Genomic DNA, 27735 nt, shown 5'->3' with positions numbered 1-27735 from the left:
CCCACACACAGGTGTCCAGAACACGCAGACTAAAGCAAAGCAGGACGAAGACGAATCAGCAACTACAACAGCTTCAACACTACTCACCCTCAGACTTCAGCCGATCCCACGCTAACAACTGTTCACAAGAGCTCTGCTGCCCTCGTCACTCTGGAGGAGCCATTGGGATGACAATGGTGTATGACCTAATCATTTCAAATGAGCAATCAATTCCCAGTGGGCAGACACACTCTGGGATCCAGAGTGTGATAAATGCCTTTGTTGCTATTGATCCTTCTGTGAGTTTCAACTCTGAGACCCTAAATCCACTGTCCCAGAAAGGGAGACACAATACCAGAGAGGTGATGCACATTCAGGGTCTTTATTAATAAAGGAAATAAGTGTTTATAATTATGGAAATACCCCTGGTGGTGGTCCCTTGTAGGGGCTGGTTGCATCTTTAGAGGGTTCCTGGGGCTTACAGAAACACAACTGTAAGTATTTGTAAGAGTAAGTAAGACACCTCGTTTACAGTCCTTCAGGCAATTTCCCCTAAAGAAGCCAAAGAAACCACTTCCCCATCATGTCTGTATGTTCCGAAACAACCACAGGCATAATTCCTCCTGTACTTTTTAGTTCAAATGGTTGAAATTAGAACTTTAAATTTTACAAACTCCAAATTATTGAATACCAACATGTGTAATGAGAAAAATAATTACAAATACAGAATGTGGAAATCTTTTTCTACCAAAAAGCCACGGGCACACATGAAATTAACATATGGAATGGTGGTTAGGGCACACATGAAATTTACATACAGAATGTTGGTTAGTATTGACCTTAAGACCTTGGCAAAATGGTTTTTGGTCGGATATACATTACCTAGAAGTATAAAAAGTTACAGGTCAAAATTTCAAGTTTCTAAGTTTAACATTACCACTTCTTTCCCAAAGATTTGCTCATGGGCTTGAATATGGAAAAAACTAGGGTTAAATTATAATGTTCATTACGTGACTGACCAGCTGCAGGAAAGTATAAAGCAATTTCAAACAAGACAAGACGGAAGCACAGCTTGTTTCAGACTGAGATACATAAGGCACGACAGTTTTCCTTCAGGATCCTTCTCTCTCTCACAGTCTTTAGATGGTATCAGGTTACTTGACAGAGGTCATTACAGCATGTACACGGGTACACAGGCATGCACTGAGGTCTTCACATGTGTACACATGCACACGGCTGCTTTCACTTTTTTCTTTTAAGGAGGGAAGTGCAGCCCCACAGAGACCAGTATAACTTAGCCTTCTCTTGCCCCTAGCAGATGATTCAACCACCATTGCAGACCACCAGCCTGCTTACCCGCTGCCCCAGGGAGATCTACAGGGAGATCTCTTCCCATGAGAGCCAAGCTCTGGACAAGGGCGACCATGAGAAATAGGTGCAAACCAAGACTGCAGATGTGTGCATCTGGGAAGGTGTCGAGGCTACTTGGACTCTGCTTTGTGTTGTCCAGTCAGTGCATGTGAGGTTCTTAGGTAATAAAATGATATGGTGTACATAAGAGACTGTGGAAGTCCTGTCTGAGCTTAGGACCAGAGGACTGACCAGGCATGGGCTCACACTGCAGGAATTTGGCATGTCCGAAAACAGGTTAACTAAATGTCCCAAAAAACTAGTAGAGAAAGAGAGGCAAGGATGGGGTGGGGGTGGGGGGGGAGGACAGGGAGATAGGTAAGAGGGGAAGAAAGGGGACAAAGGCTTTGGAAAATGTCAGCTAACAAGAATACCTTCCTCAGGCAGAAGGGTGAAATGGCACAAAATTCACGAACTATGCAGGCAAATGCAAGAGTGGAACCATAGGCCTCTTCATACGTCTGTCATGGTGTATGCGCACGCACACAGTATGCCACCTGTGTACGGTTCCCAAGCACTTTTCAGAATATGCAAGATTAATCAATCAGGTCATTCTAGACAAAAATATATGTTTCTTTAAAGGAGCAAGGCGGTAGGTAGGCAGGAGAACAGTCTCTTCTTGGGGCAGATTCCCCATAGGAATACAAAGATGAAAGGATGGGGTTTGGCAAGTCTAGTGGGCACGGCTGCAAGGTGACCATGAAGTTGTGGGCTGATTTTGAGAATGGTATCTTCTAATGTAATCTCGCAGCTCTGCCTGTGCAAACATCTTTATGAGAATTAATGAACATGTGATTGGTTTTCGATGACACTATGAAAAGGAGCAGAGCTGAAGTTGGAGCCGGGATAAAGGCTTTAGAGCCAGGGTGGGCCCTCTTGGGTCCCTCACACACACAGGGATAGACTCTTAAATAAAATAGCACTTCCTTAAAAATCTGCCACCTAAGAACTGTTTATACATCATAGAAAAATAGCAATTTTATAAAAAGCAATAAAGTTACTTTGTTACCATGGTCTATTTTAAACCAGCCATCATTTTTCATAGAGAGAATTCTAAACATTCACACAGAAGGTAAACCTATGGAGACTGAGTGCAAAGCAGAGCGCAGCACGTCTGCCCCGATGCCAAGGCATCACCTCGCGGGGGAGTTACAGCGAGTGTGACCCTTCCGAACACCGAGGAGCCATTGTGAGTTTCATGGCAGTTAACTCACATGTTACTAAGATTCAGGAATAAAAACGGATCGTACGTACTAATTCACATTCCCCTTACGCTGTACGAGTCCAAACTCCTGGGCCACACTCCTAAACGTGAGCGAGGGCTGGGGAGATGCGGCAGGGAATGGATGAGATCAGGGTACAATCAGAATCACCCACTGCTTCCGTGTTTGATTTTTCACCTAACACCAGATTTATACACAGCTATTTGCCAGCTTGGCCTTATGCCCCAGAAGGGAACTGGTGTAAATACTTTGTTCTAAATATATGAATTACATATCCATGCTATAGAGACAGACGGTGTCCGCAGACCACCACTTTATCTCCGTAACAATCGTAGGGATGGCTGTCGAAGGATGAGTTGGACACTGCAAACCCCAGTTTCCAGCTTCAGCATGAGCAAGACAGGTGGCTCAACCAGAGAACGCTCTGCTAGCCGAGGTGCTGGGAGCTCCACGGGCAGCCGTCACACCCTCTCTACTCGGCTAGGATCATAGGAATCTGCAAATAAGAAAGACGAAAGGTCAGGGGGTCACTCATCTGCCATGGTTTATGTTTAATCTTCAGGCTACAAGCAAAGTCGAGAACAAAACTCACATGTATAGAAAATTGATTTTCAGACACTTCTGTCAACTTATTTCACTAAGGAGTAAGAAATGACAGTTGGAGTGTTTTCAAGGAACAGGCACCATCATTACCAAATACAGACTGATAAAGCTAAGCGATTCGGTATATTGATAGACCCTCCTGCCCCTCAAAGTACAGCATAAATAATAATAAACTCGCAGACTTTTCACTAGCAGCAATGGCCTGGCCTAATGCTAATTCTTTTTGTTGTATTCTTTGTGTGTGTGAGAGTGTAGTGCACACTTGTGTGTGAGGTGAGGACAGAGACTGATGGGGGATACTGGCCATCTTCCTCAACTGCTTTCACATTGTTCTTAAGTTTGTCCTTGTGTGACCACCATAGTTTCTGAGGTAAGGTCTCCTGCTGAAGCTGGAGCTCATGGATTTGTCTGATCTGGTTGGCCAATGATCATCACAAATCCACAGTCTTGGCTGCCTCAGTGCTGAGATCACAGGCACGCTGCTGTAACTGGCTTTAGGGCTGTGGAGTTTTAAACTCAGTACTTTGCATTCATATACCTCCCCTCAATCTGAATGACAGCATTTTTATGAACAAATCCCTCCCTCTGAGGCTTGGGGAACTGAACTGTCAAATACATGGCTAACAAGAACAGCTTTTCTGTTTCCAGCTGCCACCAGCCAACAGGCAGGATCAGAACCGGCTGCTCGAACTGAGCCCAGATGACCTGAATTTCTTGAATGGAGCACCATAGAAAGGGACGAGAATCCCAAACTGCCACTGGGATGGGAAGTGTATGCTGTTGACCTGGACAGTCTGACCCTTGGCGCCCTGGAGACTGAGGCTGTCATCAGAGTTCCCTGCCTTACCAGTCCTAAAATCTGTAAGAGTACAAAATAGCCTTTAAAATGTAGAGATCTCTCAAAAAATATAAACAGAAATAGAACTATTATTAAGTCCAGCAACCTCACTCCCAGGTGTCTGGGCATCCATGTGCGCGGCACTGGTTATGTCAGGAGGTAGAACCACCCAAGCATCTGCCAACAGAGAGTGAGGAAAGAAATATTCTTTCTGCAAACAAATGTCTGCACAACGAATCAGCATCAAAAAGGAGCACTCTTGTCATTCACAGTGACACAGCTAAGCTAAGAGAGCATGGCACTGGGATGTCACATGTGGGTTTGTTTTTAGGTTACCCCTGTAGTAAGAGAGTGTAGGATGATGGCTTCTAGGAGCTGGGGTATAGGGCAGAGAGGAGACAGTGGAAAGAGTACAAAGTTGCAACTGTAAGGTGAACTCCTGCCTTGAGGTAGCACATTACAGGGGACATAGTTAACAGAGCTCGTGCACTTAAACTGTGCCAAGGGGCTAGGAGCTGACGGATATGTTGATTAGTGTGATTATCATACTTAGCATACAATACATGGTCACTCAAGCACTATGTGCATTCTAAAGAGAGTAGCATCTTACCCACTTACTGCCAAAACCTCAGTGAGGACAGAAAAAGTAACAGCAAGGCTTACCATAGCCTGGAAGATGATTTTTTTAAAGTCTGCAGGATTGGTATGATTTTATAGAAAACAACTGGGAAGTGACATCCTATGATGGGTGTCTGTCCCATCTCCTGCAGCCTCAGGTTTTACCGTGTGTCACTGCAGCTGGCTGGCCACACCTGGATATGAGGCACAGTGATGGTGAAAACTAAGATTGTGCTGGGAGCACTGTGCAGCACAGGAGGACAGGGCTGGCACTCAGACGTGCCACTGAGCCTGCTCACTGATGGACTGACCGCTCAGGCCCACCTGGCTAAAGGACGTAGAGCTCCCATGACTTAACACCTCTTGACACTGCCCCTAGCAACAGCCCATGTGACCACACAAGAGACAGTTACAGCTCCGTGCTATACTTGGAGCTCAAGGGATGCTGCTTCTTGCGTGCTGAGGATACAGTGGAGGGTGGATAATGGAGGAGAATGCCACACTCCAAACCACCTCAGACCACACAGGCAACTGGAATTGAACTGGTCTCCTCAGTGCCAGATATGCTGGAGACACCACCACATAATGGCCCTCAATCCCAGGACCCAAAATTGAAGCTGAGGACCAAAATCCAGGAGCCATGTAAAGAACTCTCTAGAACACTGGGTCTGTCACAACCCCTTTGGGGGTTGAATGACCCCTTTCACAGGGGTTGCCTAAGACCACCCTGCATACCTGATATTTAATTATGATTCATAACCATAGAAAAATTAAGAGCTATAAATTAGCAATGAAATAATCTTGTGGTTGGGGATCACCACAACATAAAGAAGTATTAGAAGGCTGAAGCATTAGGAAGGCCGAGAACCGCTGCTCTAGAACAGTAAGTTCTTCACTTCATAGACAGGCTAGGTCCAACAAAACTAGTCTGAGTCATATAACGTTAGTTTAAAATTTCTGGTAAGTACATTAAAACAAATTAAAAAGAGGTGGAATTATCTTTAATAATATACTTTATTTCACCAAATATATCCAAAATATATTCACTTAACATGCCCAGAATACTATCACTTCAACATGTAACCTTTAAATGTAAAATTATTAAGATATTTCAGATTTTCTGTGTATTTTATCCCTATACAACTGTCTGTCACTTTAGTTCCAGGAGGTGCGGACGCCCTCCTCTGGCCTCTGTAGGTACTGAATGGATGTACTACACAAAGCATGCATGCAGAGAAAACACCCACGCTCATAAAATAAGAAATAAATGAATGTGAATGAGTTGGGAAGTTGGAAGGATCTGGAAGGAGTTGGGGAGGGGAAACGAATCAGAATATATTGTATGAAAAAAAATCTTAAAAGAGAAAAGCCTGGGTGTGGTAGCTCCCACCTTTAATCCCAGCACTCAGAAGGCAGAGGAAGATGGATCTCCATAAGTCTGAGACTAGCCTGGAACACATGTAGAAACCTCATCTCAAAAAAGCAAAAATAAAAACAAGAAAGTTAGCAAAGAACAGTCATCGGGGCCATTTGGATGGACGTCTATTATTCTGGAAGAGAACGAGATGAGAAATGTTCTGTCTCCAACATGAGGCACTGAGCTGCCCAGGCCGGCAGAAGCGCGTGTCTGCGGCACATTCTCACGTCCAATGCCTGCAGCACATTCAGAGGCCTGAGAAGCTCTTTATGAGAATAATTCTATGTAGCTGCTTCCCTCACCAATTCCAATGACGTAATCATTCAAAATACGTGACAAGATCTTGATCCTTAATTGAGGAAGCTAGGTACTTTTTTGAAAACGAGTTTACTTTTTAAATGTATTCATTATTCTCGTGCACGTGTGAAGGTCTGTAGATAGGCTTCTCTCCTGTGACCTTTACCCAGGTCTCAGAGATGGGGCTCAGTCACCTGCTGGCAACCTGGCCAGACCCTCTTCTTAAAAATTTAGTCGACGATATCTCGCTATGTAGCCCTGGCTGGCCTTCAAGTTCTTCCTGTGTCAGATTCCTAAGTACTGAGATGGCAACTGTGTGTCACGCCTGCGTGAAGGACCATTCTATCAAACTGCTGCCAGCACTCAGGTGAGCTACTCACCAACTCGCCATGCTTCTGTGATCACATGACTCCAAACTAACACCAAACCTCTGCCCTCCAGCTCAACTCCTTACCTGCACACCACAAGTCCTGGTCTGACATTTTCTCCCTTATCACTTCAGGGTGTCCGTTTTCGTTTTGAGAGACAGAGGGCAGGTACTCTGCTTGCCAGGCCTGATCTTTACCACTCGGGGAAGTAAGGCCTTCTGACGGCCAGGCTGAACTCTTGATGACCTTTAAGGGGTCCGGCTCCTCCATGGAGTCTGCACTCTTGGAGTTCAGACACCTCATCTGAGACAAGGAGTTTACCTCCCTCATTCTGACCAAGCGAGCTGAGTCCGCCCTCTTAGGGAGTGACACCAGTTTTCCTTGGGAGCTCTCGATTATGTCGGAAGAGTTTCTGAGCCTCTTTTCAGGGCCCACCACATTTGTGGACTTTTCCATGAAATGGAACAGAGTGGACCTGAAGGGTGGTTTCGCCTCCTCCTTTTTCTCAGGCTCAGGACTGGTGGCCTGGCTTGTAGGGAACCCATCCACATCTGAGCACACAGCAGCCTGGGGGGCCCTTTCTCCTACGAAAAGAGGACTCTCAGTCCAGCCACACTTCCTCCTGCCATAGAAAGCATCAGTGGCCACTGTGGGGTCCTCTGGGGATGCCGAGCTGGGCTGTGAGTCCTCTCTGGATGATCTTGGGCTGCAGGCACTTGTACCAGGCTTGGGGAGCTGGCTCTGTTCTGTTCTCCTGGCACCTGGCAGAAGGGACTCCACGGCTACCTCAATGCCCAGGATCCTCTCTGCCCTTTCCTGCAGAGACTCACTTGGAAGGACTTCAGCGGTGCTCTCTAGACCCTGACACTCTGATTTGTAGGCACGCTGTTCTTGTCCCAGTGTGAGCTCTAAAGACGGAAAGTTCGGTGTTGAGAGGCCTCGATATCTGTCAGCAAGGGGCGGCAGGACACAGGGTAGGACCTCGGTGTCCCCACCATTATCCACCCTTATGGGAGTCTCTCTGCCCAGCTGCACAGACCCTAAAGCATCGTTGACTTTGGTGAGTTCTTGACTTCCTCTCGGTTCCGCCAGACAGAACAAAGACGCTGCTTGTGTGTCAACCGGCGCAACCCTGCTCACAGGCCTTGGGCTAATGTCTCGCTCACACATCCCATTCAAAGCCTCCTGGCTTTTCTGCTCTGCAGACAGGTTTCCATGTCCCCACTGGACTGGAACGCCTCTGCTGTCTTCCTCCTGGGATGGCCCCAGAGCCTGTGAACGGGCACACGGGTGGCCAGGTTTTGGTTCCTTGCTCCGACTCTGTGACTCACCAAGTCTTCCTCCTGGGGGCCCTGCTTCCCCCAGCGCCAGCTCTGCAGGCCGCTGTTCTCTTCTAGTTTCCTGGTGGCCCCTGGTCTTGGCACTGGAGTCAGCATAGTCCTCTGGCTGTTCTGCCTCACTGTCTTCACTACCGCCCCCACTGCTAACACCATGGCTGTCTTCCTCTTCCTGAAGCTCCTTGTTAAAGCTTTCTAACTGACTTATCAGATCCCAGGGCCGCCGGCTTACTGGTTTCAAGAGAAACTGACCAAAGAGTTGTGTGCTATTGCATTGGCCTACTGTGGACTCCCCCTTCACCACCTCTGGCTTGGGTACAGGGTTGGCACTAGGGAGCTGGCCAGGAGCCCCTTTGGGCATAGACGTCTGGTTTATGGTTGAGGAAGTCCTTGAGAAAGCACTATTTCGAGATGGGCTGAGGGACATTTGCCCGCGGAGGTGAGGTACACTGGGCTTCTGACTGGGGTCACTGGATGCTAAGGCCGCATGCAGGTGTACTTCAGAGGCAGCGTCATCTGGGCATGTTGGGGTCAGCGCTGCATTGCTGGCCTCTCCTGGCTTTGTGGCAGGGAGGAGCTGTGAGCTTTTGGAGTCTTCGGGGAAACTGGTTTGGGTCTGCTGATCTCTGTACTGATGTCCTGGCCATGAGCCGGAAGCCCGGAATTCTCTGGGTTTGATGAGGTGGAGGTTTCTGGGGTCATCGGTTTGGCCATCTTCTGACTCCCCCAGAACTTGCCTTGGGGATGTTCTTCTCCAGGCCATGCTTCCCATGAGGGCTTGCAGCTCCAGGTCAGTGGAAGACATACTCAGCAGACTCTGCTCCTCCAGGGCTGGACCCTGATACAGCCCATGGTTCTTATCAGCTCCCGGCTTTAAGTCATTGTTGTTTGTATCCGTATCTGGCACAAGTGACTCAGATTTAACTGGGACGGAAACCAAACAAAATATGGTTGCGTTACTTTTCTTTGAACTTTTCCTGCTCTGAATCCCAGTTTCAAACTTTCTGAGCTTTGTGTGGGTTCTGCAGGTTCCCTCACTCTGTGGCCGTGGGGAAGAGGCGTGGCTTTCTACCGTGCTGTCTCTCACATCAGCTGTCAATCCTCGCATGCCATGATGCTCTGTTTGGCCAGGGAAGCCTCCAGGTTCACTGGCCATGGGGAGCTGGCCCTGCAGCCACTGAGGACTGGAATGGGCGAAGGCAGACCCCCGCTCATTGACTGGTGGGGGTATTGGGCCCCGTGGTGCTGAAAGGGCATCATTGTACTGTCTTTTCCCAAGAGCTGGTTCCTGGGTAGCAATGAAACCAGAGTTGTAGGATGTGTCCTCGAGCCTTGCCTCTTCATAGAACTCCGGGGGCTGAGCTAGTTTGATATGTCGGATCCGTGGATCATCAAAAGGAATGTACTGAACAGAACCCCCATGGGTGGCAACGGGATAAGGATGTGGAGGAGGACCTGGAGGAGGAGAGCCAGGCATTGCATCGTAGAGATCCCTAGCTGCAGGGGAGCCAGAAGGAAGCAGACAGCCGGCCTCAGGTTTCTCAGGCTGCTGCTGCTGGCTCTGGCTGCTGCTCACATGCCTGGGAATGGGATCTTCAAGGTAGGGGTTTGGAATGTGCTGCGGGGGTGACCTGTATGAAGGTGGAGGCACATACACAGGGGGTTCCAAGCCAGTATCCAGCATACCCAACTCATGGCCAGGATCTTTACTCCTTGTTGGGTGGGAGCCACGTGGGTCCCTGTGCTGGTGGTCCTGAAACCCACCTTCTCCCCTGGGCTGTGGTTGCGAGCCATGAGATGGAGTCTTAAGGGGTTTCCCAAACTTAGGCCTGGGAAAAGGGCCTGAGGAACTAGTCTTCTCAAGGTTCCTTGTGGGTTCCAAAGGCGGTGGGCAGCTGGGAGGGTATGGTGGCACTTTTGGGACACCTGTTATGTGACCATCATGTAGTGGAACAGGAATTTCTGTGAAATTCAGGCTCTTGGGGGAAAGAGCTCGGGGCAGTGACTGGGATTTCTTTCTGTTCTGAGATGTCAGCATGTGCTCTCCATGGACAAACTGGTACAGATCCTCGAACCTTTCCTTGGACCTTTTCTGTCCATCACCATCAGATGCTTGCCTCCCTAACTTCCTCGGCTGCTTCCAGCTTTCCAAGGTTATGTCCTGCCACTTAGCAGGAGTTGGCATTCTCAGCTCTGCTTCCCAAAGGGCATTCTTCATCACATGCTCTGTCCTTCCGGCAACTTCCCATGGACTCTCTCTCACATGCATGGGCAGACTGTGAGCTTGAGCCATTCTTCTGACCTCCACTTCTTCCTGATCCCTGGGACACAGGGAACCACTGCCCTCCTGCCGTCCTCTGCTCCAGTAGATGTGGTCTTTACCACTTTGGGGCTGAGAGGACCATGCTAAGGAGGGTTGATTTAAAAACCTGCAAAACAGAGAGACAGATGTTATGTAAGACAAATACACCCCCATCTGCTTCAGTGATCAATGCTCAAGGTGATACTTACGCTACCACCTTTGAAAATTAGCCCTGGGTGGTTTGAATAAGCACGGCCCCCAAAGGCTTATACAACTGAGTGCTCAGCACCGAGAGCAGCATTATTTGAAAGGATTAAAAGGATGAGGAGCTGCAGCCTTGTGGGAGGGAGTGTGTCCTTAGGACGGTCTTTGAGGTTTCAAAAGTCTATGACTAGCCCAGAGGCCGTCTGTCTGTCTCTGTCTGTCTATCCTGTCTCTCTGCCTAAGGATCAGGATGTAGTTCTCAGTTATTACTCCAATGCAGCCTGCTGCCATGCTCCCTGCCATAATGATAATGGACTAAACCTTGAAACTGTAAGCCGGCCCCTGATTGATGCTTTCTTTCATTAGAGTCACTGTGTTTCTTCACAGCAATAAAACAGTGACTAAGACAGTCCCCAACTGCAGGACTTTGCCAGCTACAAAGAAAACAAGTCCCACCAGTCATGGTTGGAAGACAGCCTGTGTTACTGTCATCAAGAGCCAAGTGACAGCAGCAGGATATCCACCGGGGATGCTGGCTATCCTAAAGAGGACACAAGCCTCACAGCTCCAAACATCTGAATTAAGGGAGTACTCTGGAGGAGGAGTATTCTCCCCAGCAATCCTAGACCACAGGCCAGGCATGGCCCAGACCAACCGAGCAATCTGAGTTTGATCTTCTTAAGCACTGCATTACAGCATGGGCCAGAATCACCATGGGGACGGGGCACCTATGAGGCACACGCTAGGGGTCATGCTCAGTACAATTGGATAGGGTACATTCCCACAGAGTGATGCTACTCCAAGTCTTGGGAACTTAAACTGCTGGGGACTGCACACTGAATCTAGGGTTTTAAAATCCTAATGCTGAGAGTGTCTTCAATGTGTTAGAATATGGGACCCTGGAGTGACCTGGCACCACACCCTGCAGGCTTTCTCTGCTAGTGAGACTCACCACACAGGTACATTAAACAGCCATGCCTCACTGAACAACCATGTTGCAGTCAGTGACATACTGTCCATATTGACAGTGGCCCTGAAAGATGACAACAGAGTAGGACACCCCAGCAGTGCTGTTACAGCTATACTGACACTATGGTGCAACTTATGTGTTTGTGGTGATGCTGATGTCAGCGAGCAGTGCTTACTGCCTGAGTCGCACCAGGTATCATTATGTAGGCATGACACGTGATGGTAAGTGAGGATGTTTATTCATTTATTTATTATTAAAGGGTAGTTCTGGTTGGCTGCAATATGTTGGGGTAGCCTCCACAGTTTTTATCATCTGACTTCTCGGCTCCACAGAGAGGCCTCTATTACCTAACAGATTTGTACAATGCCAAAGTAAAATAACGACGTGTCTCTCAGAATACAGTCTACCTTTTAGTGGCACAAGTCTGCATGCGGATTATCAAGACTCTCCTGGTGAAAGCTCAGACTCGGTAGATCTGGTGTGGACCCAGGTATCTACATGTCTAACTAATACATCAGGAGGTCCCCTCTTCCTGTGCTCGTGTGTGTGTGTGTATGTGTGTGCTCATGTGTGTGCATGCGTGTGTGTGTGTGTGTGTGTGTGTGTGTGTGTATGTGTGTGTGAACCCCTGTGCTAGCCAGCTAGGTCCAGGTAGCCCCACCCTCAGCCTTTGAAGTCTGGATTACGAGAAGTCCACCACAGCCCATGGCGTTTGGATCTGAACCCTTGTTTCTCAAGCTCGCAGGGCCAGTGCTTTAACTACTGAGCCACCTCCTGACCCTTCCCAGCAGAGTCTTACTCTTGGACAATACTTCTAGGTGGGGATGTGAGTTTCTTCTGAAGTCTTTTAAAAAACTACCAGTGGGGGCTAGAGAAATGTGTTTGTGGTCAAGAGCACTTGCTGCTCCTGGAGAGGACCCTGAGTTCAGTTCCCAGCATCTATGTGGTAGCTTACAGCTGTTTGTTAACTCCAGGTCCAGGGTATTTGAGGCCCTTTTCTGGCCTTTGTGAATACCTGCACATGGTGCACATACATTCACTCAGGCTCTCCACATACACAGGAACAAACTAACACCCCAAATCCAAAATTACCAACACCCAAGGCCCACTTCAGATGTGTGGATTTGAGGAGTCCAACATAATTATATCTCAAATCTTCCCAAATGATTCCAGTCTGCACGGGGGACAAGCAGCAGGGGACACTGGTTCTTTGTTGGCTGCCTGCCATGTTCATCAGGGGATTCAGCCACAGTTTTAATCCAATTGAAGAGAGCATTGGGCAGTGCTACCGTGTGAGCACAGGTATGCAGATGCTCCCCACAAACGACCAGGGCTGGACACAGCATAGAAAAGCCACTCCCTGCAAGATGCTCAGGGAAGTCCGCAGTTCTGGTCAGCCAAACAGAACAGTGTTCACACACTAATGTCATTGACTTTAAAACATAGAGAACAAAATAAATCATATTCCTTGTTGACGTTAATGTTGGAAGAACACACACGAGGGCCAAACTCCGACACCACTAGCCATCGTCTCAAAGGCTGTGTGAGGGGCTGTGGTTGTCCATGCATCTCATCCTGTGCAGCTTCCTAGGGCACGGGGACAAGCAGCAGGGGGCACTGGGTCTTTGTTGGCTGCCTGCCATGTTCATCAGTTGCTCCCACACAACCACCTAAGCTTCCGGGAGGAATGGCCATCGTTCCTCCATCATCAGAAGAAACTGGGGCTCAGAAGTAACTCAACACTAACATTTATCAGTTGTACTGTGCAATGCATGGTGATAAGTGTGCCGGAGAAGTTACCTCACTTAAGCTTTAACAGCACCACCATTTTCCTCTTTGGTAGGTAAGAAAACCAGGACATAGAAAGATTAATCAACTTTCCCAAATTAAAACATTTGTAAAGTCTGGGAAAGAAAGGGAAGCTGAAAGTCCAATCAGCTCACCACTGTGTTCTATTTTCAGTCATTATTAGAGTCTTTGCTACATTGTGTTTTGATTATCAACTTGTTGATGCAAGGTCTCAGGCAGTACAGGCTGGCCTTGAACTTCTGATCCTGTGTACCTTCCTCCCAAGTGCTGGGACTGCAGGCACATACCACCGAGTCTATGACCACTGCATTTTATTTCTCCCACTTGAAGATAAATCCCTTCCAGCATTCAATTGTGATGGATAAACAGTAAGCTAGTGATATATACATCATGTGACCAGTGTCAGCTGTTCATGTGGATTCTGTTCTAACATGCATTGAGGGACACTTAGTCCACTAACCCTTGACGCGAGTAAGCTTCAGCTCAGTGATAATAAATTCTTACAAGAGGAATGAGTAGACCATAAGAGATGCTACAAATCCACTCTAGATAAGCCACCCCGAATTATAGTCCCACCAAGTATGTGGAGCGCAGATGGCCCTGCAGAACTGTTTCAGCTCTACTTATAATTACATTTTCCTCATGAGGTAAATGAAATTAACTTCTCATTCTTTTAGTTTATGTTTTGATTACTGGTAACGCCCCATCTCCACTGCAATCATGTGTTCTCCCACCATTAGTTTTGGAGATACAGCAGAGGGAAGCCCATGAGGGCCTTCGGGGGACCCAAAAGCCACCAGTCCTGCTAACGACAGCACTTGCTAACAACAGGTCTGGGAATTGATTGGGCAGACACGGCAGCTATGTAAGGAGTCCTTGGTAAAGCTGCGTGTTACTGGTCTTCCTTGGAAGGGACTTATCTGCCTCAAAGGGTAGAGTCAGTGTCCAAATAACTAACAAAGCAGCTACTGTGTGCACAGCCAGGCCATTTTTGGAAGTCAAGGGTGTCTCACTGTGAGGCCCACATGCTTCTGCATTTGCTGCTTCATGTAGGCTGTCAATCTTTTAGCTGCTTTCTAAATAGTGTTCGTCACACTAGCTTGACAGAGTACTGCTTGGCTTAGGTTCTCCCAGGACTTATCCCTTTGGAAGCCATTGCTAGTGGTCTCCTTGAATGCCCACACCCATGCTGGTGAGCCCGCTGGGCAGTTCTAGAAGCTGCAGTCCTACCCTGAGGAGCCTGCAGGAGACGTCAACCTAAACATCAGTGACACCGGCTGGAGGATGGAAGGTGGTTATGGAGCACTCTCTGTAGTGCAGCAAGGCACAGTCACAGACTGAGCTGGGACGGAGCGGAACAAGGACATGTGTGACTGTAGCCTTGCAGCAGACACTGCCTTCTGCCCTCTGAGGTTCCTGACAGGGAGGGGCTTCATCTCCTACCATTGTCACTCCTCCATCGTCTCACCATGCTCTACAAGCCTGACTTTATGGAGGACATCACAGTGTGGCTCTGCTTTGTGGTGAGCCTGCCTTGTGCTTAGAGAGCGACTGAGATCTCAAGGCCCTGTTTGTGCATGCCCATGCCATGGCCATGACCAAATGACAGATAAACATGACAGAAGCAGGGCAAGAATACAGACTGTGACTTCCTGGTGACGGGATGTGGTCAGTTTTCTGCTTTGTGCAAAAATGCTATCATTCTCATTTTGTCAAGACTAATCAAAATCACTAAGCATTCTGGGCTAAATTGATTTGCATAATACTTGCCTATGCTTGCTTGTATGTGTACATGTCACATGGGTACAGGTGTCCACAGGACAGAAGAGGGTATTGGACCCCCTAAGCTAGGCCATTGTGAGCAGCTTTATGTGGCTGCCAGGCACAGACTCAGGTCACAGGTGCTTTAACTGTGCGGCCATTCCCACAGCCCCACAAATAATACACTTTAAATATCAGTCCACATGACACAGACAATGGTGAGGCATTCCTAGACACAGCAATATACCCCTAAAACCCCAGTGCTTGGAAGGCTGAAGCAGAAGGATTTAGAGTTCCTGGCAAGATATAACTACATAGTGAGACCCTGCCTCAAAACACCAAACCAAGGACAGGGCAGGACTCAGTAAGCTCTGACGCTTACTGCCAAGCCTGATAACCTAAGTTTAATTCTTAGAAACCACATAGTGGAAATAGAGATCCAACTCCTGAATGTTATCCTCTACCACGCGTGCACACGCGCACACGCACAGACACACACACACACACACAACTTGTGCATGCACACACGTCCACACTAAAAAGTCTACCAATTATCTAGCAACTGTCTACTTTGAACCTAGCCTCAGCCAGGCCATGACAGGCATCAGAAGAACCCACCCAGGGAATGTTCTATCTCCTTCAGACAAATCACCAAATGCATCTTCTCTACTAGCTTTGAGACAACTACCTTGTAACAGAAATCAAGTACTACTTCAAATGGCTTCAAAGCTACAAGGATGTTCACTAATGTTTTTGATAAAACAAGGTGAGATCAAATTTTTCTTTAAAAAATTAAGAAACTAAAGATTCAACACAGAAATGTTTACAATGGACTCTGCATAAACATGCTGGGTACCCTGACATGGGCTGGCAGAGAAATAAGGTGAGAGAGTCAGTGTGACACCCTTCATGCACACAACACCGAAAGGCCGGGTGAGAAGACACACAAAGCTATGTGACTTCCCTGAGGATGGGGCAGGAGGAGGCAGAGAGAGCCTCTCTAACAGCCTCACATGATCATGGGCCAGAGCAACGAAGCCAACAGCATTGCTGGTAAACTGCCTGGAAAATATTTGAAATACAAACATTTGAAAGATAACATGTCTAAAGGAAATTGGCAGACTGACTCCCAGGGTCTGAGAGGTGATTAAGAGAGGTAGGAGGAGTCTGCGTTCCTCACAGGACTCCTTTTCACCAGAGAAAAACCTGTTCTTTATCTCCACCCTGCTGTGTTCTACGGCGTAGGATCAAACCTACAATTGTACACATGCTTGATACCACCGAGCAAAGCCCCGCCTGTCCTTTAGAATGTTTTACTTCATTCTGTGTGACTGTGTATGTATGAGGATATGTCCATGTCACAGCGCAAATGTGCACATCAAAGGACAACTTGTGAGAGTCGTTATTTCCCTCTCCCATGTGTGTTCCTGGGATCAAACTCAGGTCAGCGAGCTTGGTGGCAGGTGCCTTTACTCTTTATCCACTGTGTCACCTTGCTGTGACACACTGTCTTCTCTTCAAAAGTAAGTCTAAAAAGCTAGGAAAGGGGTTGGGAATTTAGCTCAGTGGTAGAGCGCTTGCCTAGCAAGCGCAAGGCCCTGGGTTCGGTCCCCAGCTCCGAAAAAAAGAAAAAAGAAAAAAGAAAAGCTAGGAAAATGGCTCAGCATCTGGGTTAAAGCACTTGCTTAGTATGTGTGGGACCAGGGTTGTACACATAAAGGCAGGGTGGAGCAGCAGTCTGCCTGTCATTCCACTGGTAGGGAGGCAGAGACAAGGGTCCACAGGGCAAGCTGGTTATCTAGACTGGAGGATCTGGTTCACATGAGAAACCTGCCTCAAAATATAAGGTGGAAACCAATCAAGGATGACACGTGATGCCAACCTCTAGCTTCTGCATTGTACATACATATGCGCCCTCACACAATGCCCCCAACATACATACATACATGCATGTATGCATGCATGCATTCACATACATACGTTCACACATATAGGCATACACACATGTAGCTAATGCACACATATGCATGCATATACACATACATGGAACACACATACATGCACACATATAGACATGCATGCACATGCATAGACATGCACGCACATGCATAGACATGCACACATACCACACATACACACTCATAACAAAAGGTAAGTCCCTTAGAATGGAAGCAGTGATTTAATGGCTGTCACATGCTCTGATAGGATTATCGTCTCGGTGCATTCCAGGATCTTAATGACTGACTTGTGACCATCTGGGCACAGGATGTAGGTGAGATTTAGCAGGGTGCTGCCTTACAGTCTGATCTGAAGTGCTCCATGCAAAGGGAAAGATGAACACTGCAGTCCCCTCTCCTTGTTCCATGAACACCATCCTGAATCTGACCATGCAGTGACCCCAGGTCCAGTCAGTCCAGAAGACTTCCATGTGGAGTTTAGGATGGGGATGTGGGATGCTTTGTATATGCTTGGTCCAGGGAGTAGGACCATTTGGAGGTGTGGCCTTGTTGGAGTAGGCGTGTCATGGTGGGAGTGGGCTTTAAGACCCTCATCCTAGCTGTTTGGAAGTCAGTATTCTGCTAGCAGCCTTCAGATAAAGATGTAGAACTCTCAATTCTTCCTCCACCAGGCTTGCCTGGATGCTGCCATGTTCCTGCCTTGATGATAATGGGCTGAACCTCTGAACCTGTAAGCCAACCCCAATTAAATGTTGTCCTTATAAGAGTTACCTTGGTCATGGTGTCTGTTCACAGCAGTAAAACCCTAACTAAGACAGGATGGGAGGTCCCATAGTCATGCATGCATCTCCTGGTCCAGTGGTGGCTTCTTGGTTTCCACGAGTGTAGCCTGGTAGATACAACAACCTACTGTTACAGATCACCACAGCCTGCTCCTTCAAGTGACCCGCCTCCTACTGTCACAGATCACCACAGCCTGCTCCTTCAAGTGACCCGCCTCCTGCCTAAGGGGTCAGTGGTTTGCAGCTAGATAAGCTATGATATCTATAAGCTAGATATGGATAAGGTAGACATAGAGACCACAGACATAAAGACACAAAGACCTGGGGGGGTACACACTCCTCCTAGGGCAGCAGAGGGCACAGCACTTCACAGTCTGCTCACACATGCCGGCCCCAGCACTAGGTGCTCAGCAAGCTTTTGTGATGGGTCCACCATCTACCCCTGTAGGACTTGGTACAGGCCTGGGAGCCTATGGTTTCACTTTTCAGCATGTTGTAGTCATTCAGTATACACACAGCACGTGGCCTGCCATCACAGAAGAACGAATGGAAAGAGGAAGCAGGAAGTGGGGAGAGCACAAATACTGAAGAAAGGGTAGAGGCTAGCATGAATCAAAACCCAGTCAGGTAGCCTGGTGGTGGTGGTGCATGCCTTTAGTACCAGCACATGGTAGGCAGAGGCAGGAAGATCTCTGAGTTCAAGGCCAGCTTGCTTTATAGAGTGGGTTCCAGGACAGCCAGGGCTACAAGGAGAAACTCTGTCTTGAAACAAACACAAGAAAAAATTAATTGCAGGACAAGATAAGGCTGCTACACAAACTCACTGTGCCACTGTCCAGCCAGTGCAGCTGTGTGGGCACTGTCCTAACAAGAAAACCCACCAATGGCTCCATGCTACAGCCTGGGTCTCAATGCCAGCAATGGCTGCCATCACAGAGTGCCTAATGTGTCTAATGACATTTCCAATATCTTTGTTTGTTTTTTAGTTGTATATGTTTGGACTTTCAAAGGATGCTAATTGTACACATCTAAATGAGGAGTGAGGGAGATCTATTCAATGGACTCAGATAGTGCATTCAGTAGTTCACAATGGCAACTCTGAGGAATGCTTGTTGCTAATACCTGCACAAAGGCCCTGGAAGTCAGTTGGCAACACCACAGGCTGCAGTATCCTGTGCAGGAGCCTGGGCTCCATCAAGATAGTTCAGAAGAGTACAGCCACTTGGAAGCCACCCTGCCATGGTGCTACAGGCCACAGTGTCTCTTCCACACTGAGCTAGCGCTGGGCTTTAGTTGCTCTCATGTGAGTTTCAAGCTTTTTCCGAATCCCTTCACTGCCTGGTAGAGCAGTGTCAAGTTAACAATCGTGGGCGAGTGGGATGGCTAACCGGGTACAGAGGCCACCCAGCCTGGCCACCTGAGTTAGTCCCTGGGATCCACATGGTGGAGGGCCAGAACTGGCAGGAAGTTCTCTGACTTTCACTCACATGCCAGGACATACCCCACTACCACAAAATAAATAAGTGGGCTTTTTATGTAAAGAGATAGAGGATCAGTAAGGAGGGTAGGCATGCAGGACTGAGAGGCAGTAAAAGAAAAACAGTGGGTGGAGCAGGCAGAGGGCTACCTGGGCTGGCAGCTGGCACACAGAGTGGGCTTCAGGGTGTGTGCATCAGGTCTGTCATCTTGCAGAAGCACATTTCCTGAGAGAAGAGAGCCTGTCTCATATGTGCCCCCACCTCTGATTCATGTCAGATGCTTAAGGGAGTCCACTCGTCCTATGGATTAAATGGCAGGGACATGCTGATTATGCAGAGCGAAAGGGAAGGGGATGCTTTATAAACTTCCTTATTCCAGAAGCAATCAACCCATGAGGAATGTGCCGGGGCTCCTGTGCCCACAGGGATGGATGCCAAAGGCACGGCGCTTCTCGTTTCGGTGAGAGGTAATTCCGGAGACTCCCCAGCAGAGCAATGGCAGATACCTCTAGCCTGCAGGAGAACCAGCCTTGGGGCATCTTTTCAGGGAGAGAGGGGCACCAGAGCACTAACTCCCCAACCCCAGCAGCAGGGACCTAATGGCAGAGTCTATCCCCTCTTTGCATGTGGCCTGTCACATCTCACCCAAAGTACTATTTCCTGGCACCCCTCTGATTGCAGGAAGGTGACCAGATGCCAGGAGTGTTGGCCTTCTGCACTGGCGTACAAAGGACGGCGTGGGTTTGAAGTGTCACAACCACAACTTTCTAACTGTGCACACCTGCTGAACCCTTAGCCTCCCGATCTCCAGCACCTCCCTCTATACAGAGAACAGAAAACACTTCTGCTTCTGGGAGCTCAGAGGGGGAGGATCAGGTGGAATAATGCAAAATGTCTCACACAGTACCTAACAGAGAATATTGTTTTAGCTATTTCTAACCTGATTGTGATGAACTCTTGGTGGACAGGCAATGTCTACACTCTTTCCTCTTATCCTAGGGGGAAGCAGCACAAGGAAGCACAGAGGAAAGGGGGAAGGAAGCAAAATGCCCGTCAGGAGGCGATAGCTATTTTAGTACATGTTTTCTTGTTTTCTAGGTTGTAATCCATAGGCCTTGACAATAGCAGGAACTGATGATCCAGCTGAGTGTCATAGCAAGATGCTGCCCTGCCCAGCACAGCTGTTCCCTAAGGAAGAAACTTCACCCGTCTCCACAGGACAATGCAAAGCAAACCAGTGTTTGGTTTATTAAAACAAAACAGGAAGGGCAAGCGTCCACTCATCTGTTCTCGTGTAAATGCAACAGGTAAGGTAGACTATTCCAGAGTGTCCAGCTTCCGCTAATAGGAATTAATGGTTTTTACCAAGTCAAACTTCCTTGACCAGTACGGTCTGCTCAGTGCCACTGAGGACATGTAAGAACACGCTGGCTTGTCACTCCACCCCACTTCAACCATCCTCCTTGCCTCTGTATCCTCGCTTACTCAGCCGCTATGTGGGCGGGCGTTTCCTCTCTCCAGCCCCCTGTTCTTCAGCAGCGGAGTTCACAGCAGGCAGAGGAAAGAAGTGCAAGAGGGGAACACACAGAGACTTTACGGCTAATGACAGAAGCCACCGATGGCCACTGCTGAGCTGCATACTATCTAGGTTCTTTGTTTCTCCTGAAGAATTTAGTACAGTCCTCCTGAGGGCGAAGCAGTGATGCACAGAGAGTCTCTCAGCTCTTGCTCAACCCCACCCCTACCCCTCATCCCCTGCACAGACTGTCCAGAGGCATTTCCTACCTCTCAATCTTAGCTGGGTCTCCAACTAAAGACAATCCTCCTATGGACATGGACTAAGCCTCTTGGCGAAGCTGTGGCTGCCAAGACACAGGAAGGTCTCTGGAAGCCCTTCCTTGACACTGTGTTTCTGCAAGACACCGGCCCAAGGATTTAACTGCCACCACCACCACCACCACCACCACCACCACCACCACCACCACCACCACCACCACCACCACCACCACCACCACCCCTGTTGAGCAAATTCTGCAGCAAAAGGAAATGTGGCAGTGTGAGCAGGAGATCCTGGGGACAAAAGTGCTTCCCCAGAAAATGAACAAGTATCTCGGAGGAGAGGCCTGGGGCTTTGCTAGCATGCTCTTATTTAGCTAGCCCAGCACTGTCCCCTGGGAGAAGGCCGAGATACAGCACCCTGTGCTGAGAAATGAAGCAAGCCCAAAAGTTAAATTGTCTGGGCTTAGAATTTTGGAGAGAGAGAGAGACGCAGAAACTGGTGTTAAACATAAGCATTTACTTACTCCCTTTAAAGAAAACAATTATAAGTAGGGTATGATTTGAAAGAAGTTGAAAAGAAAGAACTGTTTACCATATCCAGTAGCACCAGTGAGAAGGGATGTTTATCCACCTGGTATAAACCACCCAGGACGAGAGCCTGGAGCCACCACATCAGAGGCGTCCTCGGTGGCTCAGTCTCTAATTAGTCATACTGCTGCTGCTGGATAATCACAGGTTAGCCTCACAGTAACTGACAAAAGAAGGAAGGACGGACGGACGGAAGGAAGGAAGGAAGAGGAAGGAGGAAGAGAAGGAAGGAAGGAAGAAAGGAAGAGAGGAAGAAAGACAGACAGACAGAAAGAGAGAGAAAGAGAGAGAGAGAGACAGAAAGAAAGAAAGAAAGAAAGAAAGAAAGAAAGAAAGAAAGAAAGAAAGAAAGAAAGAAAGAAAGAAAGAAAGAAAATGACGGAGTTCCCTGGGTGAAGCAGAGCTGAGCCCATTAAGATGTGATTCAGATTCAACCCTCTGCATTGTTAAGTTATTTACAGCTTCCAGCTTCCTCTGATTACACTATTCCACAGGAAACACATTAAGGAAACCCGTGAAGACTGATAACAGCATTCACATATTTTAATGGGAGGTAAAGACTGAACTCGCCGGAAACATGAAGCTTCTGCCCCAGTGTCCCACCCATTTTACTGTGTGCACGAATGCATGGGTGTGCTCATGCATGTATGTGCTGATGTGTATGGACCATGTGTGTGTGCTTATACATGTATTCCTGTGTGTGTGTAATTCTCCTGTGTTCTCATGCTTGTGTGCTCATGAATGTGTATGCTTGCATGTGTGCTCATGTATGTGTGTATTGTAGTTGTGCTCACATGTGTGTGCTCCTGAATGTGTGTGATCATTCTTAAGGGTGCTGGCAAGCAAGCTTGGGATGTGGCCTGTGGGTTTTTCTGTTCTGTTTAAGTGACTTTCAGTGGAGCCTGAGTCGCCTGGGAAGAGGGCAGCTCAGCTGAGGAATTGCCTCCTTCAGATTACCCTGTGGGCACATTGTGTGGCATTTTTTTTTTTACTGTTTATTGATGTAAGAAGGCCTAGCCCAGTGTGGGCTATCCTTGGAGAGGTGGGCCTGGACTATTGGGGGTGAGCCAGGAAACAGTTCTCCTCTGGGGTCTCTGCCCTGACTACCTTGGATGATGTAAGACGTAATAAACCCTTTTTTCACAAGGCTGTTCTCAGTCGTGGTGTTGTATCACAGTAACAGAAAGTATACTAGGACAGCCATCATGGAAGAGAATAAATAGTACAATCACCAGGAGCCTGTTTATGGGGCTCACTGTCCAGTGACACTGTTCTACTGTCCACACAGGGAAGGGGCTACCCAGCAAAGGGGGTTACACAAAACCAAGAGCCAAGGCCACCCACAAGGAGAGGCAGGGAGAATGATTCTTCCGGTAAGGATCTATAACCTTATGAGGTGTAGGCTAGCCAGCAGACCAGATTGCTGGGGGATCTTGAAGGTTATACTTACCTCAGGCTCTGGCTCAATGCTCTGTGCTCTATGTGAACAAGCTGTGCCAAGCTGTGGACCAGCCTCTCGACTCCATGCCAGTCCCACTGTGTATACTGTGTTCTCTGGACTGTGATACGAAAGAAGCCCTTCCTCAAGCTGCAGTGTCACAGGGGAGAGGACGGTGGCCCCTTCATCGGCCTAGCTGAGAGGCCAACCCTCCTCTTCTTTCTTACCATGGAAGCTAACCCTGCGAGCCTCAATACAGGCAAGTCCCTCCCCTGTCCCAGATGAGCCTGACATGTAGAAATCTTCGTACTCCACAAATGCCTGGACAGCGGAATGAATATTTATGAAGTAAAAGCATCAGCAATAGGGTTGCTGATGTAGCAGGTAAGGTACGGCCTTCAGGACAAGGCAATCCCAGAGGCTGAGAGGACATGTTAGAGCATCAGGGGCAAAGAAATTACCATGGGGTGGACCTGTACACGTGGTGTTGGACAACAGGAGTCTAGAGTAGGTAGGGAATCTGTTGTGACCAAGCAAGGCCAGGGCCCTGGCAGCCTGAAGGGCAGGCTGGTCAGGCAAGGAGGCAGCTGCAAGGGCTGCTGTGAAGCCAGGTTTGTCATCTTGGCAAGAGAGCCAGGCTGGGCCCTGGGGAGTGTCATACAGTTGGGGTTTGACGCCTATTTTCTGTGCTGTCCACCATAGAAGCAGAGTCCCAGACATATAGCTGCAGAAGGCAAGTTCTCTCTAGCCACTAATTTGGATAAACTGTGCACATGTGTGAGTCGACTCTTGGCCTCATCTTTGCCACTTGAGTATAAAAGCTTTTTAGCAAGTTCACACATTCCTTCACCCCTGTTTCCCAAACCTGTTAATCATTCCTGTCTTGGTGCTCAGTCTACTTGATCTAAGATCGGTGAGAGTTCTGGGCAGTGTCTTCAAGGTTAGGAAACGAGTACCTTGCATGTTTGCTAATTATGTCTAAAGCAGTCCTTGGCCAATGTTTCACTTGAGTGCCAAGCTGCAGGCAACTCTTCCTTGCAGAGATATGTAACTGAACAAGCCCACTGACAGCAGGACTGTGCACTACTAACAGAGGTATTAGCATGCATCCCTTCAATGCCTACTAACAGGAAAGGACCGAGCCATGCCTTTGCAAGAGGGTAGAGGACAGGAGGTGAAGAGAGTCCAGCACTTGGCATCTGGAGGAAGAGCTGGGCTGAGGCCAGGACCTTCCCTGATGCAAGGTGGCAGCCACAGATACCTAGCTTCTAGGTTCCCTCCGTTGCCACCCAGAGTAGCCCTTGACAAGCAACCAACACTCTGGGCATCCTGCTCTTCCTCTATGAAACAACATGGCTGCCCTGCCTGTGTCTCTACAAGCTGGCAAAATAAAACAGGCTGGCCTCCAAGCTCACTCTGGGCTTCCACATGTACTGGCCTCTATCTTTCTGAGAACAGTAGCTAGGTGGTGAGGGCCTAACTCAACAGGTGAGGACCACTGTAGTTCAGACCTTAGGCAGAGGGAGAGTTACTAGAAGAGCCTTGTATTTTCCCAGTCTCCTCATAGCTTGGAGTTGGACATCCTGAGCCACACATGCCCTGCAGATCTGGAGACCAGCCCAGCAGAGGCCACTGTTGGGACAGGACCAGCTACAAGCCCACAGATGCACTTGTCAAGGGGCCAGGGGCTGGGAGATGGTGGAGCACCATTTAGTCATTCAGATGCAGGATTCCTAAGTGCTGTGGTATGCTTGGTTTCATCTTTAGATTGAAATGTTGTTCACTACTGGCACCTGCTTCTTTCCTCCCAAAGCAACATCTTCTTGATGGGGAAACAGTCCTCCCCCACGCCCACTTCCTATACCCTGCCTCCTAGTTTCAAGTATCACTTGGCTACCAAAGGAAGAAAGTGCCCTTCCAGGTTATCCAGGAAGACCTGCATGGGCAGAGATTTCTGCACACATGTACGCATTTTCTCTTTCTACTCCACAAGGGACCCATTTTATCCAAAAGCCACTATTTACTTTCTGGGTTAATCAGTAAATCTCGGAAACACACAGAAGAGGTGTCTCTTTCGTCCACAGGAAAACACACCAGTGTGACACATTGCCACAGGGAGGCCACTTTCATGAGACTGTGCCTACTTGTATAGGACTGGGCAGGGGTATCTGGTGGGTCTCAGGAGTCCACTCCTATACAGGGAAGGGAAAGCCCTGAGTCCAGGGTTCAAAAGGGTTCTCTAAATAAAAAAGGACAGTGTGTGCCATTCAAACTCAGTGGGAAACACAGAAGAAACAGGAGTCTAGGCCAACCTTGGTGCTTTGTGATCTGAGATGAAAGAAAGATAGATGCAGCACCAAAGCAGAAAGAAGACGAGACAGGAGAAAATCAAGCCCAAGTTTACCAGGCAGTAACGTTCTTGGAATGCTCCACCAATGTGCCTGTAAGAGCTCCCCTCCAGAGACACTGAGCAAGCCAGGCTTCAGAGGAACAAGGCTGAGAAGCCCAAGAAGCAGCCCACAAAGGGGTGGCTTTGGAAGAGAGCAAAGTTAAGAAGGCCCTTCCTACTTACTTCCAGCAGGGAGTCCCTCCTAAGCCTGCCCCAGTGGTTAATGGAAAGTCAGCCTGCCTTTACTACCCAAGGGAGCAAGAACCCTGAATGCTTCTGTGCTGACCAACATTCAAGGCATTTAATACTCTTCAAACAAATTCCCTTCTACTGCTGTCTGGAAGCTGGGACCCAACTATAAAACATCTTTCTCTTGAAAAGTGACCTGTGACCACAGAAGGCTAGTTCTTGCCCATTCTTTTAACCCAATAGCATGTTTATTTCTTTGGACCCTGGATTCTCCTGTCACGTTGTCCCCTCTGACTGGTCACAGCCAGCCCCAGAATACACTGCACACCCAGAACTCTGCCTTTTATATAATTTTACTGTCCCAAGATAAGCGAAGTTTGATGAAAGGATGGCATTGGTTTACCTGAACTGAAACTGCCGGGGAAAGTTTCAGAACTCCTTTGCACGGTGGATGAAATTCCCGTTCTCACCAGCATTCTCCTGCCAACCCACCCCCCTTTTCTTTCATAAGGAGGCCCCTGCACAGGTATAGCTGTGTTCAGATGGGACAACCACACAGGGACAACACAGGTGTAAAGGTAAGACAGGTCAAAAGCCACCTGTGAACATGCAACAGAGGGAGCATGTTGTGGTTTGCCCTGAAGTTACCTGTACTTTGATGCTAATTCCACTGCCCCAAGGACAGCTGCCTAGCACATACTCAGAACTCAGGTGACTTCACCAGGACCACCGCCCCATTGAATTTGTAAAGTACAGGTGAAGGGCAGGTACAGGATAGAAGGAGGCCTGTCATTGGAGGAGAAGGAAGGATGGGCAGGAGAGAAGTTTGAAGAAAGAGGAGGAGACTAGAGGAAAAAGGAAGAGACAGGAGAGAGGAGAGGGTGAGAAGCCATGGCAGGTGATGTTAAGATTCTGCTCTGTGTATTTACAGGTTGTTATTAATATGCCTAAGGGATGGATGGTACTGGGCTTTGTATGTTTAAGTGGGCAATTATATCTTACCAATTGGGTCAAAGATTATTGTGTTGTGTGTTCTTTTATGTGATGGTTTGATTGTAGGAAAGTGTGTGGTGGCAAGAGACGCTGGGCCGCCGAGGACTTGGGATGTGTTTCTGCCAAGATATCTAGCAGATATCTTGGGGCACCACAGTGCCTAGCAGAGAAATAGACAACCATACTCTTTTATTTTTATATTTTTACAACAGCAGGAGCACATGCTCCCTTCCAACTTCCTGAACTCTACATTGTACTTGCGTGTCGTCGGAGTGGCCATGAATGAGCTCTAGGTAGCTCCAGGATGCTTCCTATGTGACCAAACACTTTACAAGAGAAGAAAACCAGAGCCAGGAGATGCTGTGCTTGGCTTGGTGGAAACTGTTTACGGGGAGTGCAGGTCTGCTACCCAGCTCCGTGCAGACTACCACCAGAACTCAGATCCCAGATGCAGTCCAAGCAAAATTCATCCCCATCTTTGACCTCTCTTTTTCTCTCTCCCAACCCAGCCAAACAGGAAGAATTGATTTATTTACATATAAGCCAACGCCAAACTCCCAAGTCAAAAACAAAACAAACCACCACCACCACCACCACCACCACCACCACCTCCACCACCACCTCCACCACCACCACCAACAATAACAACAAAACCCACTGGGCCAACCTGAAGCTTACCCCGCCTCGGGAGTTCTAGAAGAAGAGCTTTGGTGCTCCCGGTGGCCTCTTGGCTTGCTGCTGTGCTTTTCAGAGTTGCTCACGTGTCCTGTCCCTAGGGCTGTCCTACTGTGGGCATGGGCTGTAGGACCATCCTTGTACCCATTCAACAGGCCTTGGCCAGCTTGGGGTCCTGTCCTTCTTGACCTGCATCGCTCTGATTTGTCCTCACGTGGTGCTGGGGCATCTCGCGCTGGTTTGTATCCATGAGAAATCAGGAGATCTTCCACACTATACATGGTGCAGCGTCATCAAACCTCACGAGCTTGAACCATCATGGTGGCAGGA

At 48.3% G+C, this 27735-nt stretch overlaps 1 protein-coding gene across 2 annotated transcripts; it reads right to left on the bottom strand.

The window, feature by feature from the left end:
* Positions 1-342: 342 nt before the first annotated feature.
* Positions 343-27735, bottom strand: Jcad (junctional cadherin 5 associated). Of its 2 annotated transcripts, none has more exons than XM_032884587.1 (3): positions 27409-27735; positions 6840-10519; positions 343-3108 (listed from the first exon to the last, which is right to left on the bottom strand). In XM_032884587.1, exons 1-3 carry the CDS (start codon positions 27684-27686, stop codon positions 3074-3076), a joined length of 3993 nt encoding a protein of 1330 aa, XP_032740478.1. In that variant the 5' UTR covers positions 27687-27735; the 3' UTR covers positions 343-3073. The 2 variants fall into 2 exon arrangements, with proteins under 2 accessions (XP_032740478.1, XP_032740477.1); XM_032884586.1 differs by lacking the exon at positions 27409-27735 and adding an exon at positions 19504-19622 and having other exon boundaries at positions 2770-3108.

Source organism: Rattus rattus, chromosome 14, assembly GCF_011064425.1.
Source record: "Rattus rattus isolate New Zealand chromosome 14, Rrattus_CSIRO_v1, whole genome shotgun sequence".
NCBI lineage: Eukaryota > Metazoa > Chordata > Mammalia > Rodentia > Muridae > Rattus > Rattus rattus.
Note: the sequence above shows the minus strand (reverse complement) of the source record. Positions and strands in the feature narration are given on the sequence as shown.

Excerpts from the sequence above, each read along its gene's own strand:
- Jcad (XM_032884587.1), bottom strand. The coding sequence starts at position 27,686 with ATGTATAGTGTGGAAGATCTCCTGATTTCTCATGGATACAAACCAGCG. Across the intron at positions 10,520-27,408 it reads TCTAGAACTCCCGAGGCGGG|GTTTTTAAATCAACCCTCCT; the intron begins GTAAGCTTCAGG and ends TCTGTTTTGCAG. Across the intron at positions 3,109-6,839 it reads CCAGGACTTGTGGTGTGCAG|ATTCCTATGATCCTAGCCGA; the intron begins GTAAGGAGTTGA and ends TCTTATTTGCAG.